Here is a 15,049-nt window from a genome sequence, read left to right as displayed (position 1 = left end):
TTTCGAAAGAATCTGTACCAACTCACCATTGAATCTTTCATTCAAGCCATTACACTGCGGGTAATAAGGAGTGGTATGCTGGTGCCTAATCTTCATCTTTACACATAAAAAATCTAGCAGTTTAGCTCTAAAGCCAGGCCCCTTATCTGAAAGTAACTCCAGTGGCACCCCAAACTTGCAACATATTTCATCATACGAAAATTTTGCCACATCCTTTGCAGTGATCTGTTTTACTGCTATAGCCTCTGCCCATCTAGAGAGATAGTCCACTGCCGTCAAGATATAGCTTTTGCCCCTGCTTGTGATAGGTAACGGGCCTATTGCATCAATCCCCCACTTTTCAAACACATCAAACGCCATAATGGTTTTTCGTAGCTCTGGCTTCAACACTCTCTTCCCAAATGCTTAACACCTATTGCAAGACCTACACCAATGGTGAACATCCTTGTGCAAACTAGGCCATACATACCCCTCTTGCAAAATCTTATGCAAGGTGATCTTTAGAGCAAAATGGCCACCACATGCGCCTTCGTGATTCTCTTCCAACACTCTGTAAAGCTCCTCCCGCCAAGGTACACGTCTCAACACGAGATCAGCCCCTTTCATGTATAAGACATCACCAATCAATTTGTACCTGTATGCTCTACGCACAAAGCCATACTTCTTAGACTTCTGAATCTCCTTTGGAATGATTCCTGTTAGCAAAAACTCCTCTTCTTGAGCCAAACTTTCCGGCCATGATAAAGAGGTAAAGTGGTCCTCAACACAAATAGCTCCCCAATCATGCCTTGAGCTGCTTCATGTGCCTCTCCATTTAGAGCACGTTCAATGTGTCTGATACTCCATGCTTCAAACTTTTTTAACAGGCCTTTAATTCTGAAGCACATTTCCTTCAATGAGGTGTTCTTGCTCTTCCACACACCCAACACTTGCTTCACCACTAACAAGGCATCACCTTTTATGCTCAACCTTCGAACCCCATGCTTCAAACAAATGTGTAATCCGGCTTCCAATGTAGCATATTCAGCCTCATTGTTACTATGAGCATCCAATTTGAACCCTCTCTTGCATACTAGCTTCCCCTCTGGATCATTAAAAAGTGCTATACCCCCTGAAGCTGCATCATGGCTCTTTCTGTATGAACCATCAAAGAACAACACATGTGCATTGCTGATCTATGGCACTTCTTCAACTACCTTTCTCACCACCTCTTCCTTAACAATAAGGGGATTCTCCTTGTAGGTCAACAAATCAGCTAGGGTAGCCCTTGTACTATCTTCCACTAGAAAAGAGAACTCAAACTCTTGCAGCTCAATTACCCATTTCTTCACCACATTTGACATGTTAATACCATTAATTAACTGTGGCAAAAAGGCATAACTCGTCAAGAAAACAAAAGGCCGTGGTAGCAAGTAATGACGAAATCGTCGACAAGCAAATATTACACTAGCCATCACTAGCTCTACTTCCGATAACTTTCTCTCCGCTACCAACTTCACTCGGCTTGCACAATACACTGGCCTCATATAATGGCTGCCCTTCCCCTTTTGCAATAGCATGGCTCCAATGGCATCATCCCCTACTGATGGATTTACATAAAAAACTTTCTCCCAATCAGGAGCCTGCATGGCTGACAACCCCCTAACACCTCTTTCACCTCTTGAAACACTTCTTCACACTTGTCATCCCATTGCAATGGATCATGCTTTGCCACTTGTTGTAATGGATAAAGAAGCTGCGAAGACAATGGAATAAACCGTGCCATGTACTTCACTTTGTGTATAAAGGTTGCCAATTGCTTCGTACTCATAGGTGATGGAAGAAGAATAATAGACTTCACCTTATCTGGATCAGCCTCAATGCCATTTTCTGACACCATATGGCCCAATAACTTCACCCTTGGCTGTGCTAGATGACATTTCTTTGGATTTAGTTGTCCTCCACATTCATCATATCGAGCCAATACCATCTGCAACTTCTCATGATGCTCAGCCCTACTGCTATAGACACAGAAGTCGTCCATAAAAGCCTTAACACAACTACCAATGAATGGTTCCAGCACCCAATTTGCTCTTTCTTGATAGAAAGATGGTCCATTTGACAACCCAAACGGCAACACTGTGTAGCAATAGCAGCCCCATGGCGTAATAAAAGTTGTCTTTGTGCGGTCTTTAAGAGCAATCTTCAATTGAAAATAGCCTGAAAAACCATCACACACACTGTACCTCTCATAACCTGCCACTGAATCCAAGATCTGATCGATGAATGGAAGAGGATATGGGTTCTTCTTTGTGGCTGCGTTTAAGGGCTTAAAATCTACACAAATCCTCCACTTCCCATCCTTCTTTGGACTGACTACTACTGGACTCACCCATTCTGTGGTCTCCACTGGAACTATGAACCCTGCCTTCAATAACTTGTCCACCTCTACCCGCAAGGCTTCCATTTGCTCTTGACCCATCCTTCTTAGCCTTTGCCGCACTGGCTTAGCACCTTCATTCAGCTCTATATGCATCTCTTCGCCCTTGAACCCTCTGATCTCTTCATATGAAGTAATGAACAAATCAGGAAAACTAGCCAGCATATGCAAAAATATATCCTTCTCCATAGCTGAGAGGTCTCCACTAATCATTTGCGTCATTAATTCCTACTTTTTTGACAACTCAACCTTGGTTTGCATCAGCCCTTCAATCACTTCATAAGGTCCTTCACTTTCATCTTCAACTTCATTCGCAAATGCGACTAAACCACACTCCTGGATTTCTTTATCCATCAAAAGAAATGCAACATCAACATCCTCATCACTGCTGGTAGTGCTATCACTGTCCTCATCTGTCACCGTGGAAGAGTCTTCATCACTAGACTCATCCTCATCTTCATAAAGCTCCTCTAATCGTTTCCTTGTGTCCATATTATAAAGCTTCTTGGTACCTGTCTTTCCATAGAGGCTAATTGTACCATGTCGCCAATCTTGAACAGCTCCCACTGCACGTAACCATGGTCTGCCCAGTATAATAGGATATGCTCCCAACCCTGCTGGCATCACATGAAAATCAACCACTGCCTTTGCATCATATGCCTCCACTTCTAAGCTCTTTACAACACCCAAGCATTTTACTTTTTGATGGTTTGCCAATCTGATCCGAAAACCTGACACCCCAGCCACTGTGAGACCCATCTTCTCAACGCATGAGTGTGTTATGACGCATATTTGGGCTCCGCCATCCACATAACCTTGTCCCAAATTTTTCCTTTTATGCCACACATCTACTATTGGACAAATGTCTGGTAGCTCGTCCATTGCCAACACCTTCACTGAACCTCTCTCTGGCTCTTTCTCCATTGGGTTAACCATCCTCTTCCACTGTCGCTTTAGCTTAGGAACCATTTCTATGAGCTGCCCAAAAGTAACATCTGCCTTCCTGCTCGTCAGATCCTCCTTCAAGTCATAGCTTAATTGCCCATCCCCTAGTGGAAAATCTGAAACATGAAACTTTCGACGAGCTCTCCTTTTCCTCTTGGCCTTGACATCCTCGCCTTCATGGCTCTTTCCTTTCTTCTTACTAGGACCTGGGGCACTTCTTCCTTCCTTATCCTCTGTGGTCCTCTTCCCAATAGGCATCACTAATGTATCCTCTAGCTTTGATGCCTTCTCCAAGGTGACTACACTTAGCACTTTTGTCTTTCCCTTTTCCTCCTGGGTCAGTCCACTGGTTCCTTCGTCTCCCTTAATTTCGATGCCATAATCATTTGACCTAGTTAGCACCTGTCTTGGCAATGGATACATGTCTCCCCCCATCCTTGGTGGCTTATCACATTGCGGGCTGATGTGACCCAACTCTCCACAATTATAACATGTGGGCGTCTGCCTCCAAAACCTACTATTACTTTGTCCAACACCATTCCTAGGCCTTTCTTCACCTCCTTGCTGATTTGCAAACCTCCCTCGACCTCGATTATTTCCCACTTGACCTAGCATGTTTAGGCTGAGATTCTTCATCAAATCAACCACTTGCCTCATGTCTTGCCTTAGGCCATCATCTTGCACTGCTGTAGTGACCACTGCTGGCATAACCTGAGTAGTAACAGGAACCACTGGTTCATGATGAACCCCTGACATGCGCCCTTGTAAAGACTCTATAGGCTGAAATTCAGACCTCATTGGCAAAGACTCCACCCCTAACTGGCTCATTTTCCTCAGCTTCCACTCTTTGTTCCTTGCTACCTCTAGTGCATCTTCATATGTCCTAGGCTTCTTTAGCTCCACTCTCCAACGTATATTCTCCCAAAGACCAGCCAAGAACCTGTCCTTCTTCATCATGTCAGGCGGGGGTACCTGTGGTGCTAAAGCCTTGCACATTCGCTCCCATGCCAATGAAAACTTTCGTATATACACATCTACTGGCTCACCTTCCTTTTGCACCAAAGCCTGTACTTCTTGCCACACTTTGTCAGGATCTTCTATCTTCACAAACTCCACTTCCAATCCATGCCTTAGATTATCCCAACTCAATCTTATAGGTGGATCAGCCATACGCAACTCCTCTTCAAATGCTTTGGACCAAGCTCGTGCATCACTCTTCAAACAAATTTGGAGAAGGCGTAACATTTGTGTAGGGTCATGAATCTGGTTGCTAATGCAGGCAACCTCCATCTTTTCCAGAAAGTCCTCCACATCTTCATCACTTCTTCCATGAAACTCCGGATAAGAGAAAGCCATGGCTAGAGAACCCCTTCAAACACACGTGCAAGAACCCAAAACTTTTCACTACCCAATCCCCAGAAACTTCAATGGAGCTCAGCTTTAGATGAGAACAAACACATGCACATCAAATGAGTTTTGATAGTTGATCATCGGAATGACAACAGGCAAAGGACATTCCAGGATCTCTCTCAATCTTCTTGGCCCAAACATAAAGACTATGCGCTGCTGGAAAAAGATCTTCCTGGACACATGAACATTAATCTGAATTCTTTGCGTTAAATGAAAAGGAGTGAACTGAGGGCCATTTTGATCATCCATTAAAGCCAACCATGAAGCTCCCAAGAAGGCACACCTGACTCAACCTCTGATTTTGCCAAAATTTCAGCAGCATAACAGCATAAATGGCTCAAAATACCAAAAAACCAGCCATCATAACTTGGGAAAATTTCGACAGAGTTTCCCCAGAAGTAGAGCAGTAGGAACCCAAAATATAGACTGTCTATGTATGCATAAACTGTCAACAATAGAACCCGAGCATCAAGTAGGACTCACTAGTACATAGCCTATGGCGAGGTCACGAAAAGGGTGCTCCAGCTACCTGTATCACCGAAAGGATCTCCACATTTGAGAATCCCCCAGCTCAATAAAAACCTCACGCTATCGACCCTCACACGAAAGCTAATGCAAATCGCGTATAGTCAAGTCTCAGAAATGACTATCTTCCAGACCAAGTCTCAGAAATGGCTGGGACTGCCAAATAAAACCATATATGGCTCCACAAAGGCGTACAATGGCAGTTTCCACAAGTAACGTACAATCCAACAGACAATGCGCTCAAATAGGCGCCAAGTGATGCATTCCCACAACAACTGCAAGTGACATCACTATACTCCAGCTACCTGTACCTGTGTGAATCACCTGTACCTGTCCCTGTCCCTGTTCCTGTAACCTGTAACCTGTAACCTGTAATCTGTAATCCCGAAGCTCGAAGCTCGAAGCTCGAAGCAGAAGGTACTCGAAGAAGATCCTCCGTGGGGGCGCCAAAAGAATGTGAGCGGGATGAAAACACACACAGCGCCTCTATAACGACCCGTCACACACTCTTGGGAAGATACACACACACACTATGGGGCACCACTCGGCTTACACAACACACCTGGCCGAGACAGGGAACACACCTCTGGAGTGAGAGGAGAGAGACTATCCACTTGCCCACTCCACACAGAGACACACACACACACACACACACACACACACACAAAAACTCAGCTCAAAAGAGAAGAAATTCTGATGTTTAGATACAAATGAGCTTGGGCCAACACCAATGGGGCAAACAGCTCACACAATATGGGTAAAAGATACCAGATACAATCACAAATTGGAGAAGAAGCTTCACTCACCGGAGAAGATTACACAGAAAAACAGCAGAAAAAGAGTGAGGAATTTGGCAAAATGGACAGCGCCATCGCGTCCGGAACGGCCCAAAACCCCAGTCTACAATGTCAAAGTGCTCAAATCCGACCTCGGATGAGCAGTTTACGGCCAAAACAGGCTCCAAAATGAGCAAAAACACACCTGCGGCTGTTCCTCCTCTCTTCTCCACGTTTTTTCTGGTCTTCTCTCTGTTTTTTCAGTTCCCACACTTAGCCCTATTAGTTGGGCACCCTTGGCCTTTTAGATGACCTCAAACGGACCCCGAACAGGCCAAAAACTGACCTCGCAGTGCATAGTTGTCACCTTTTTGCATCATTCGCACACCTGGCACTCAGCTTTTTTCCAATAATGCATCTCGCCACCACGTGAAGTGGCCCCAAAAAAAGGTCCTCATGATGACCTTTCTGCATAATTCTCACAAGCAAACACCCACGTTGTGTCCGTCCTCATCTGCGTGCAAATATTGACCTCGTTCGCCCTCCTGACGCCACTAGATGCCATCTGACGCACCTGCTGACCTCACGTCGTCGGCCCGCGGATAGCTTCCTCGAGAAGTTTTACGCGCTACCAACTCCTCATTATTGTATAAAAAACACACTGGTACTGGTAATAGTGAAAATCGCTGCACTATGTACATGTTGTCCTACCTGTACACATGTGGGCCCCACATAACCACCTAGCTAAGGAAAATGGGCAATCCTTTATTTGATGCACCATGCATGTATATGTACATATGCGAAATCCCTTGCTCCAAAAAACTCCTGACACCGCAAGAGCAGCTACATGATATACAGGTTTTACTTGTCCCCAATAGTCCTCCATGTAATATTGTAGACTTTCTTCAAGCACATCCATCCCATAGGCGATATTAGGATCTATATCTTCCTCACAGCCTTCCAAACAAGAAATAGATGACTCACAATCCACTTGATTCATAGAAGGGATTCTCGGATGTGGTGGTTGCGGTCCTAGCACTGGAGGTGGTCAGGGTGTTGTTTGAACAACATTTTGGGCCCTAGGGACCATGTGTTGTGTTGTTTGTTCAAGAGGTGGGGCCAGCATCAATGCAGGCACTCGAGGTGTGTCTGTCCATGCTAAGGTTGGTCTATTGGCCATCGTGCGCTTAAATACTATGCAATCCTTAGCTTGATTACCATACCTCCCACAAGCATTGCAATTCCCATTGAATTTTACTCTAAAAGTAGGGCATTTACTGGTACTATGTGGTCCATAGCATATTGAGCACCATTGTTGCTCCCTTCTTGGATACATATGATTGTTCTGCAGAGCATGATTGTCTCTAAGACTCTCTTGAATAGCCTTGGTGAGATTTGCTAAAGTCATCTCAGATATCTTTGTCTCCTTAGCAATAGGCTTGAGGGTCATTGGATGATGCCCCGATGCTTGTGAGCTAATAGATTTAGACTCAACAGACACTCTTTCTCCTTGAATCATTAAATTATCCTCCAATTGGATCGCATTGGTGGTGACTGCTTCCCAAGTGGTGATACCTCTAATGACTAGGCCATTGTAGATATCCTCATGTCGTAACCCCCTAATGAATCTATCAAGAAATTGGTTATTGTTGAAGTGCTCATTTGGATTACAACGAGAATTCAAATGCTTCAAGCGACTAATAAAGTCTCTCAACGACTCTCCTTCCTCTCGTTGGGCTTTCTGGAGCTGAGAGGCTACACCCCAAAGTACTCCCTTTCGTATGTACTCTTTTAAGAACAGTCTCCTAAGAGTAGGGTAAATCGTTTTTTCTTCCACCCTTAGGGTTCTATACCAATCCCCGGCCTTTCCACTTAAGGTTAGGCTTAAAGCATTGCTCTTATGTAGGTCATGGTGTTCTCCGACAGAATCGCATATTTGTACAAACACTTTGATATGCTTTCTCACATCCCCGTCTCCACTAAATTTTTGTGTGAGCTTGGCTATTTGTACTGCCTTACTTCTAGGCTCTCTATCAGGCGCGTTACGCATATTCTCAGCAATAGATCAACCGATAGCTTGAGCAAATGTTGCCAAGTCACCTAAGTGAGTATGCACCATGGGTGAAGGCGCTCCAGAGACTACATGTGGAGTAGGTATTGGAATTGGGCTTGGCGCTGTCAGGAGTTTTTTCGAGCAAGGAATTGCGCATATGTACATACACATGCATGGTGCATCAAATAAGGAATTGCCTATTTTCCAGAGCCAGGTGGTTACGTGGGGCCCACATGTGTACAGGTAGGACAGCATGTACATAGTGCATCGATTTTCACTATCACCAGTACCAGTATGTTTTTTCTACAATAAAATGTGGATATCCTTTCGGTGATACAGGTAGCTAGAGCACCCTTTTTGTGACCTCGCCATAGGCTATGTACTAGTGATTCCTAATTGATGCTCGGGTTCTATTGTTGAGAGTTTATGCATACACATACAGTCTATATTTTGGGTTCTTACTGCTCTACTTCTGGGGAAACTCTGTCGAAATTGTCCCAAGTTATGATGGCTGGTTTTTTGGTCTTTTGAGCCATTTATGCTGTTATGCTGCTGAAATTTTTGCAAAATCAGAGGATAAGACAAGTGTGCTTTCTTGGGAGCTGCATGGTTGACTTTAATGGATGATCAAAATGGCCCTCAGTTCACTCCTTTTCATTTAACTCAAAGAATTCAGATTAATGTTCATGTGTCCAGGAAGATCTTTTTCCAGCAGCGCATAGTCTTTATGTTTGGGCCAAGAAGATTGAGAGAGATCTTGGAATTTCCTTTGCCTGTTGTCATTCCGATGATTAACTATGAAAACTCATTTGATGTGCATGTGTTTGTCCTTATCTAAAGCTGAGCTCCATTGAAGTTTCTGGGGATTGGGTAGTGAAAAGTTTTGGGTTCTTGCACGTGTGTTCGAAGGGGTTCTCAAAGCATTGTAACTTGGGTAACCATGGCTTTCTCTTATCCGGAATTTCATGGAAGAAGTGGTGAAGATGCGGAAGACTTTCTGGAGCAAGTCGAGGTGGCATGCATAAGCAACAATATGTGTGATGAGGAGAAGATTTTGAGGCTATTTGGATTGCTTTTGAAAGATGAGGCCCGTGTTTGGTTCATGGATTTGGAAGCTAAAGAAGCAGTGGCTTCTTCTTATGGTTTGAGTCTTGACAAGTTTATAGAAGCTTTTTTAGAGCGTTTCCAGGTTTTTGAAGATACAAATGCAGTATGGAATGAGCTCAATGCTCTTAAGCAAGGTTCTTGTCAAGGTGTTGATGCCTATATACAAGTTTTTACAGATTTATGGACTCGTTGGTGTGTTGCTCTTAATGATGAGACCCCCCCTTGTTCATTGAAGAAAAGTTATTTTGTTGATGGTTTGTCACCTTGGTTGCGGTTCGAGGTTGAGTTGAAGAGGCCCGAGTCTTTTGAAGATGCAGTATGCATTGCAAAGCACAAGGAATGGAAGTTTAAGCGTCTTTAGGAACATGGTATCAGTACAGGTATGCATGTGCAAGATAGATTTGACATGGAAGATGAAGTTAAGCCTAAGCAAGTGAAAAGTAGCCTATCCTATGATGTTTCTCGTTTCTTCCCAAGGTCTATTGTGAAGCGTAAAGAGGTCTTGCAGGTTGACAGGTTTATGAAAGAGCCTAAAGAGGTGAGTAATGCTTTGGATACAGGATTGAAAAGTCTTGAAGAGGATGCATTGGCTACTTGTGTACCTTGTGATTCTGGGTGTGAGTGTGAGGTTGAGGTTATTGATGATGAGCACGTATCTTTGGATACTAGTTCCTTGGAAATTAGGGAAGAGGGCAAGGTTGAGAGCCATTTTGTGGATTTGTTGGATGTGGAGCCTGTTTTGAAGCCATATGTTGATGGATGTGCAGTGATTGAACCGATTTGTGCGCATGATTGTGGTTTAGAGCAGGGATCTGTATTCTTGGAGACTGATGAACCCAGGCTAGAAGCTATGGATAGTGGTGCTAGCCATGATTATGATGTGGATAAAGTGATGTGTGATGATGAGTATGCTTATGATGATGAGAAGGGGTTTGGCATATATGAGTCCAATCTCAGCTATGTGGATGCCTATGCTAGGGATATGTGTGCTTCGGGGATACTTTTGTGCTTTCGATATCAACAACTTTACCTTCACACAATGATTTTAGCTACTTGGGTGCATGATTTGCAGGTTGTTGCTATGGCTGGTGAAGCCAAGATGCCAGGTGATGAGTCCCTTGAGTTGTCTCTATCGGTTGGGTTGAATGTGGCATGCAATATTTATGCTTTTGGAACTCCAAACAGGGCGGAGGTGTTAGTTGGATATGCCTATGGTGCATTTTGGTTGATTGTTGACAAATGTAGGTGTGGTGTTATGATGCTTCTTGTGAATCAGGCGATATGGCTTTGGCCTTTTGATCCAGGTGGAATGAGAATCTACTAGTGCTGGTGCTGAGCATGAATGCTCTAGCAGGCTAGGGGGTGGGCAAATTATGTCAGGAGTTTTTTCGAGCAAGGAATTGCTCATATGTACATACACATGCATGGTGCATCAAATAAGGAATTGCCCATTTTCCAGAGCCAGGTGGTTACGTGGGGCCCACATGTGTACAGGTAGGACAGCATGTACATAGTGCATCGATTTTCACTATCACCAGTACCAGTATGTTTTTTCTACAATAATGAGGAGTTTATAGCGCGTAAAACTTCTCGAGGAAGCTATCCGCGGGCCGACGACATGAGGTAAGCAGGTGCGTCAGATGGCATCTAGTGGCATCAGGAGGGCGAACGGGGTCAATATTTGCACGTGGATGAATACAGACACAAAGTGGGTGTTTCCTTGTGATAATTATGCAGAAAGGTCATCATGAGGACCACTTTTTGGGGCCACTTCACGTGGTTGCGAGACGCATTATTGAAAAGAAATGAGTGCCAGGTGTGCGGATGATGCAAAAAGGTGACAACTATGCACTGCAAGGTCAGTTTTTGGCCTGTTCGGGGTTCGTTTGAGGTCATCTAAAAGGCCAAGGGTGCCCAACTAATAAAGCTAAGTGTGGGAACTGAAAAAACAGAGAGAAGACCAGAAAAAACGTGGAGAAGAGAGGAGGAACAGCCGCAGCTGTGTTTTTGCTCATTTTGGAGCCTGTTTTGGCCGTAAACTGCTCATCCGAGGTCGGATTTGAGCACTTTGACATTGTAGACTGGGGTTTTGGGCCGTTCCGGACGCGATGGCGCTGTCCATTTTGCCAAATTCCTCACTCTTTTCCTGCTGTTTTTCTGTGTAAGTTTCTCCTATGAGCGAAGTTTCTGCTCTAGTTTGTGATTGTATCTGGCTTATTTTACCCATATTGTGTGAGCTATTTGCCCCATTGGTGTTGGCCCAAGCTCAATTGTATCTAAACATCAGAAATTCTCCTCTTTTGAGCTGAGTTTTTTGGGTGTGTGTGTGTGTGTGTGTGTCTGTGTGGAGTGGGCAAGTGGATAGTCTCTCTCCTCTCACTCCAGAGGTGTGTTCCCTGTCTCGGCCAGGTGTGTTGTCTAAGCCGAGTGGTGCCCCATAGTGTGTGTGTGTGTATCTTCCCAAGAGTGTGTGTTGGGTCATTATAGAGGCGCTGTGTGTGGTTTCATCCCGCTCACAGCGCATAGGAAGCCCTTGGGTTCCATGTTGGGTACAATGTTGTGCCATGTGATGGCCCAAAGTTCATATGTGTGACCCTAGGCATAGCAGACGTCGGATGTGACATGCTAATGCGAGCCGGTATAGTCCCATGGCAATAAGAGCTTGGGTGTTGTGGTTGTGGAGCATAGGTTGTTGAAACAATGGGAGGGGTAGAGGCTACATGAGTACGAGGACCCATGGGTGTATACGATTGGTACATACTCGTAGGTACTGCTGCAGGCATTGAGCTACCATGTATCGGTGCTTTACTAACAAATGAGGTCCATGGCATGTTTCTTGGCATACCCATCATTGGGGTAGGCATGGTAGCCGTGGTGTCATCAAGGGAAAGATGAGCTAGACTTGGAAAGGTAAATCTATCACTTGTGAGCTCAGATTGCACTGAGACCCTTGGAGAAACAACATATGGAGGATCCATCGGACTTACCGAGGGAGTCTCCATTTGCGATAAGGTCGGTTGTTTATCCTTTCCTGTATCTAAGAACCTCATGAGACCCGTTGAAGGCATGTTGATCCCCTTGTTCTGTCTCTCTAACTCAATGACCCTATGGATGACCTCACAAACTCTTTGTTGTTGATCCTCCACACTAGTAGCGCCCATTGTTAATTGTAGGACATCTAACCAACCCACACTAGTAGCTATGTTCCGGTCTTGGTTTGTACTACCTTGGGTCCCCGCCGAGGGCCCGAAACCTAAAGTAGGTGGATATCGAGAACTCGCGTAAGTCGAAATTCTCTCTAGTTGCTCCGTCTCTAGCACACGACCAGAGCGCAGATGCATGTGCCTTTGGCACCCTACAAGCGTCGGCGAATAACCTCGAAGGTTAACCACTTACCTTTTTTAAGCGTCCGTTTTCACTCGTGTTTTTTACGTTTTTAATGTTTTTTTAATGTTTTTTTAATGTTTTTAAATGTTTGATTTTTTTGATTAAAGTGTGTGATAGCTCGAAACAAGCGTATCACTTAGAGGGCCGCTGTGTGCTTTACAGCACAATTTTCAGGCATCTGAAGTTCCGTTGGTCCTCAAAAAATCAATTTTTAGCTACGTGTGAAGCTAAAATTCGTAATTTTAAAAGGCGATTGAGGCCTAGGCCTGAGCGTGAGCTTGGGCTTGGGTCTGGGAGATATTCCGATCCCGGTTCTACCTTTTTTAAAAAAATTATTTTATTTTATTGTTTTTTTTTTTTAAGGATAAGGTCGCCGCGGCCTGCGCGAGACCACACACACACTCTATTTACCTACTTCTAAATACTACACCTACTATTACACACTAACACACTCTATTAGCTCTCACATATCTACTTCCTACTTACTGTACACAGAAAACTAACAACCTTAATACACAGAGAATAAACACAGTACCTTTGAAAACTCCATTAACAAAGAAAACTAACAATCTTAATACACAGAGAATAAACACAGTACCTTTGAAAACTCTATTAACAAAAAAAATACACAGTACAACACCAAATCCTTCTTCTCAACACACACACACTCCTTCCCTACCTTTCCTACAATTGAAATTGCACCACAAAAGAAGCACAGAGTGCCATTCAAGCTTAGTGTATGGCATTCCCCGGTAGCGGTGCCAAAAATGTGCTTATTTGTCGCACGTGTCAATGCAAGGAACTTGCCAATACACCGTGTGCGAGCCACAAATGGCTCCAAGCACACAACAAGCCTAAACCAGTAAGCTCAAAGATGACGATGGTGTGTCAGTCACCACTCTACGCTTGCTTCGTGGAGGATTCCTCACCGCGAAGAAGAGGGAGACGCCGCTACGCCGCGCTCAACCGCCTCACCGCCATCATGCCGCCGCAATGCTCGATTGCACTCTCTCTCTCTCTCTCTCTCTCTCTCTCTCTCTCTCTCTCTCTCTCTCTCTCTCTCTCTCTCGCACGCTCGCATACACACACACACACACAAGGAGATGAAGAAGAAGAAGATGGACATGGATCAAGAGCACTCTTCAATTGCACAAATGAGAAAATGAGTGAATTTTAGGTTTAGTTGACTTATGAGCTCACCCCATTCACACTTGGGCGCCCATGCTTAGCCAACTAATCCCTTGAATGTTCCACTTAGAGTGCGCCTCTCATCGGCGATCAATCTTACCCTTTTCCTATTGGACCGACAAGCCCGGTACCTGACTCTACCAAATAAATAATACAATGTCCGTCGTAGGTGATAGGAATGTGCGTGAGGGTTAACAGAGTTTGAGATTAAGATTGAACACACTAGTCGGTCTCATTTGACAGATATCTTGGTCAATAAGAGTGTTGATCTACCAGTTTATCTAAGAGTGGTACGAGATGAAACTAAAGAGGAGCCGAACTTGGAGGGGGCATTTACTATGTGGTCTGATGGTGCATAAAGGAGGGTGATACAAAAATCAGGTGGTACAAAATCCACATGGCAAAGTGATCTTTTCAAAGGTTTACAGTTTGGAAGATGTCCACACCAACAATCAAGAGGAGTATCTCACACTTTATTTGGGTTTGAAGCAGTGCATGAAATTTGGCATTTCAAGGTTGGTTGTGAAAGGTGATGCGTTGTTGCTTATCAAGAAAGTGTCAGGCCAATGGCAGGTAAAACAAGATTCTTTGAAGCATTGGGTTTTTGCCATTGAGAAGCTATTGAGGTTTTTTGAAGCGGTTCAATCTAAGCATGTCAAGAGAGAGCAAAACCAAGAGGCAGACCAGCTAGCAAGTAGCAAAGTACAAGTGCATGTTGCAGGCCTATATGTGGCCCCAACCACTTATGCAGGTAGGGAAGCTTTGAAGGAGGTGGAGGATTTTTTGAGCACAAGCCAATGTCCAGAAGGTTTGTCCAAGTCGCAAAGGAGAAGGCTTGTAAAAAAGGCCCGTAGATTCACATTGGTGGGTGAAGACCTGATGACCTGTGGTGGAGATGGAGATGGAGTGTTAAGAAAAGTGCTTTACAAAGAGGATATTGTCATGGTTTTGGAGCAATGTCATGAGGAGAGCAGACGTCAAGGTAAAGATTAAGTTTTCTTTTGAGTTTTAAGAGAAGCTTTTTGGTGGCCTTTCATAGTAAGGGATGTGCATTATTGGTGCAAGACTTGTCATGAGTGCTAAACTATGGGTGAAAGATGATTGGTGATCATCATCGCATGAAATGCTTTGAAGAAATGGGGTTTGGATGCCATCATTCCACTCCCTAAGTGAGCAAGTGGTAAGAAGTATATCGTGGTAGCCATTGACTACCTCACCAAGTGGGTCTAGGAAAAAGTA

General features: G+C 44.3%; 1 protein-coding gene across 1 annotated transcript; it reads left to right on the top strand.

Moving 5' to 3' along the window:
• Positions 1 to 14,305: 14,305 nt before the first annotated feature.
• On the top strand, positions 14,306 to 14,803 carry LOC147454488 (uncharacterized). The gene has a single exon (XM_086517050.1). It carries the CDS (start codon positions 14,306 to 14,308, stop codon positions 14,801 to 14,803), a length of 498 nt encoding a protein of 165 aa, XP_086373176.1.
• Positions 14,804 to 15,049: the final 246 nt, after the last annotated feature.

Source organism: Adiantum capillus-veneris, chromosome 7 (assembly GCF_014529385.1).
Source record: "Adiantum capillus-veneris isolate H3 chromosome 7, ASM1452938v2, whole genome shotgun sequence".
Classification (NCBI taxonomy): Eukaryota; Viridiplantae; Streptophyta; class Polypodiopsida; order Polypodiales; family Pteridaceae; genus Adiantum; species Adiantum capillus-veneris.
Note: the sequence above shows the minus strand (reverse complement) of the source record. Positions and strands in the feature narration are given on the sequence as shown.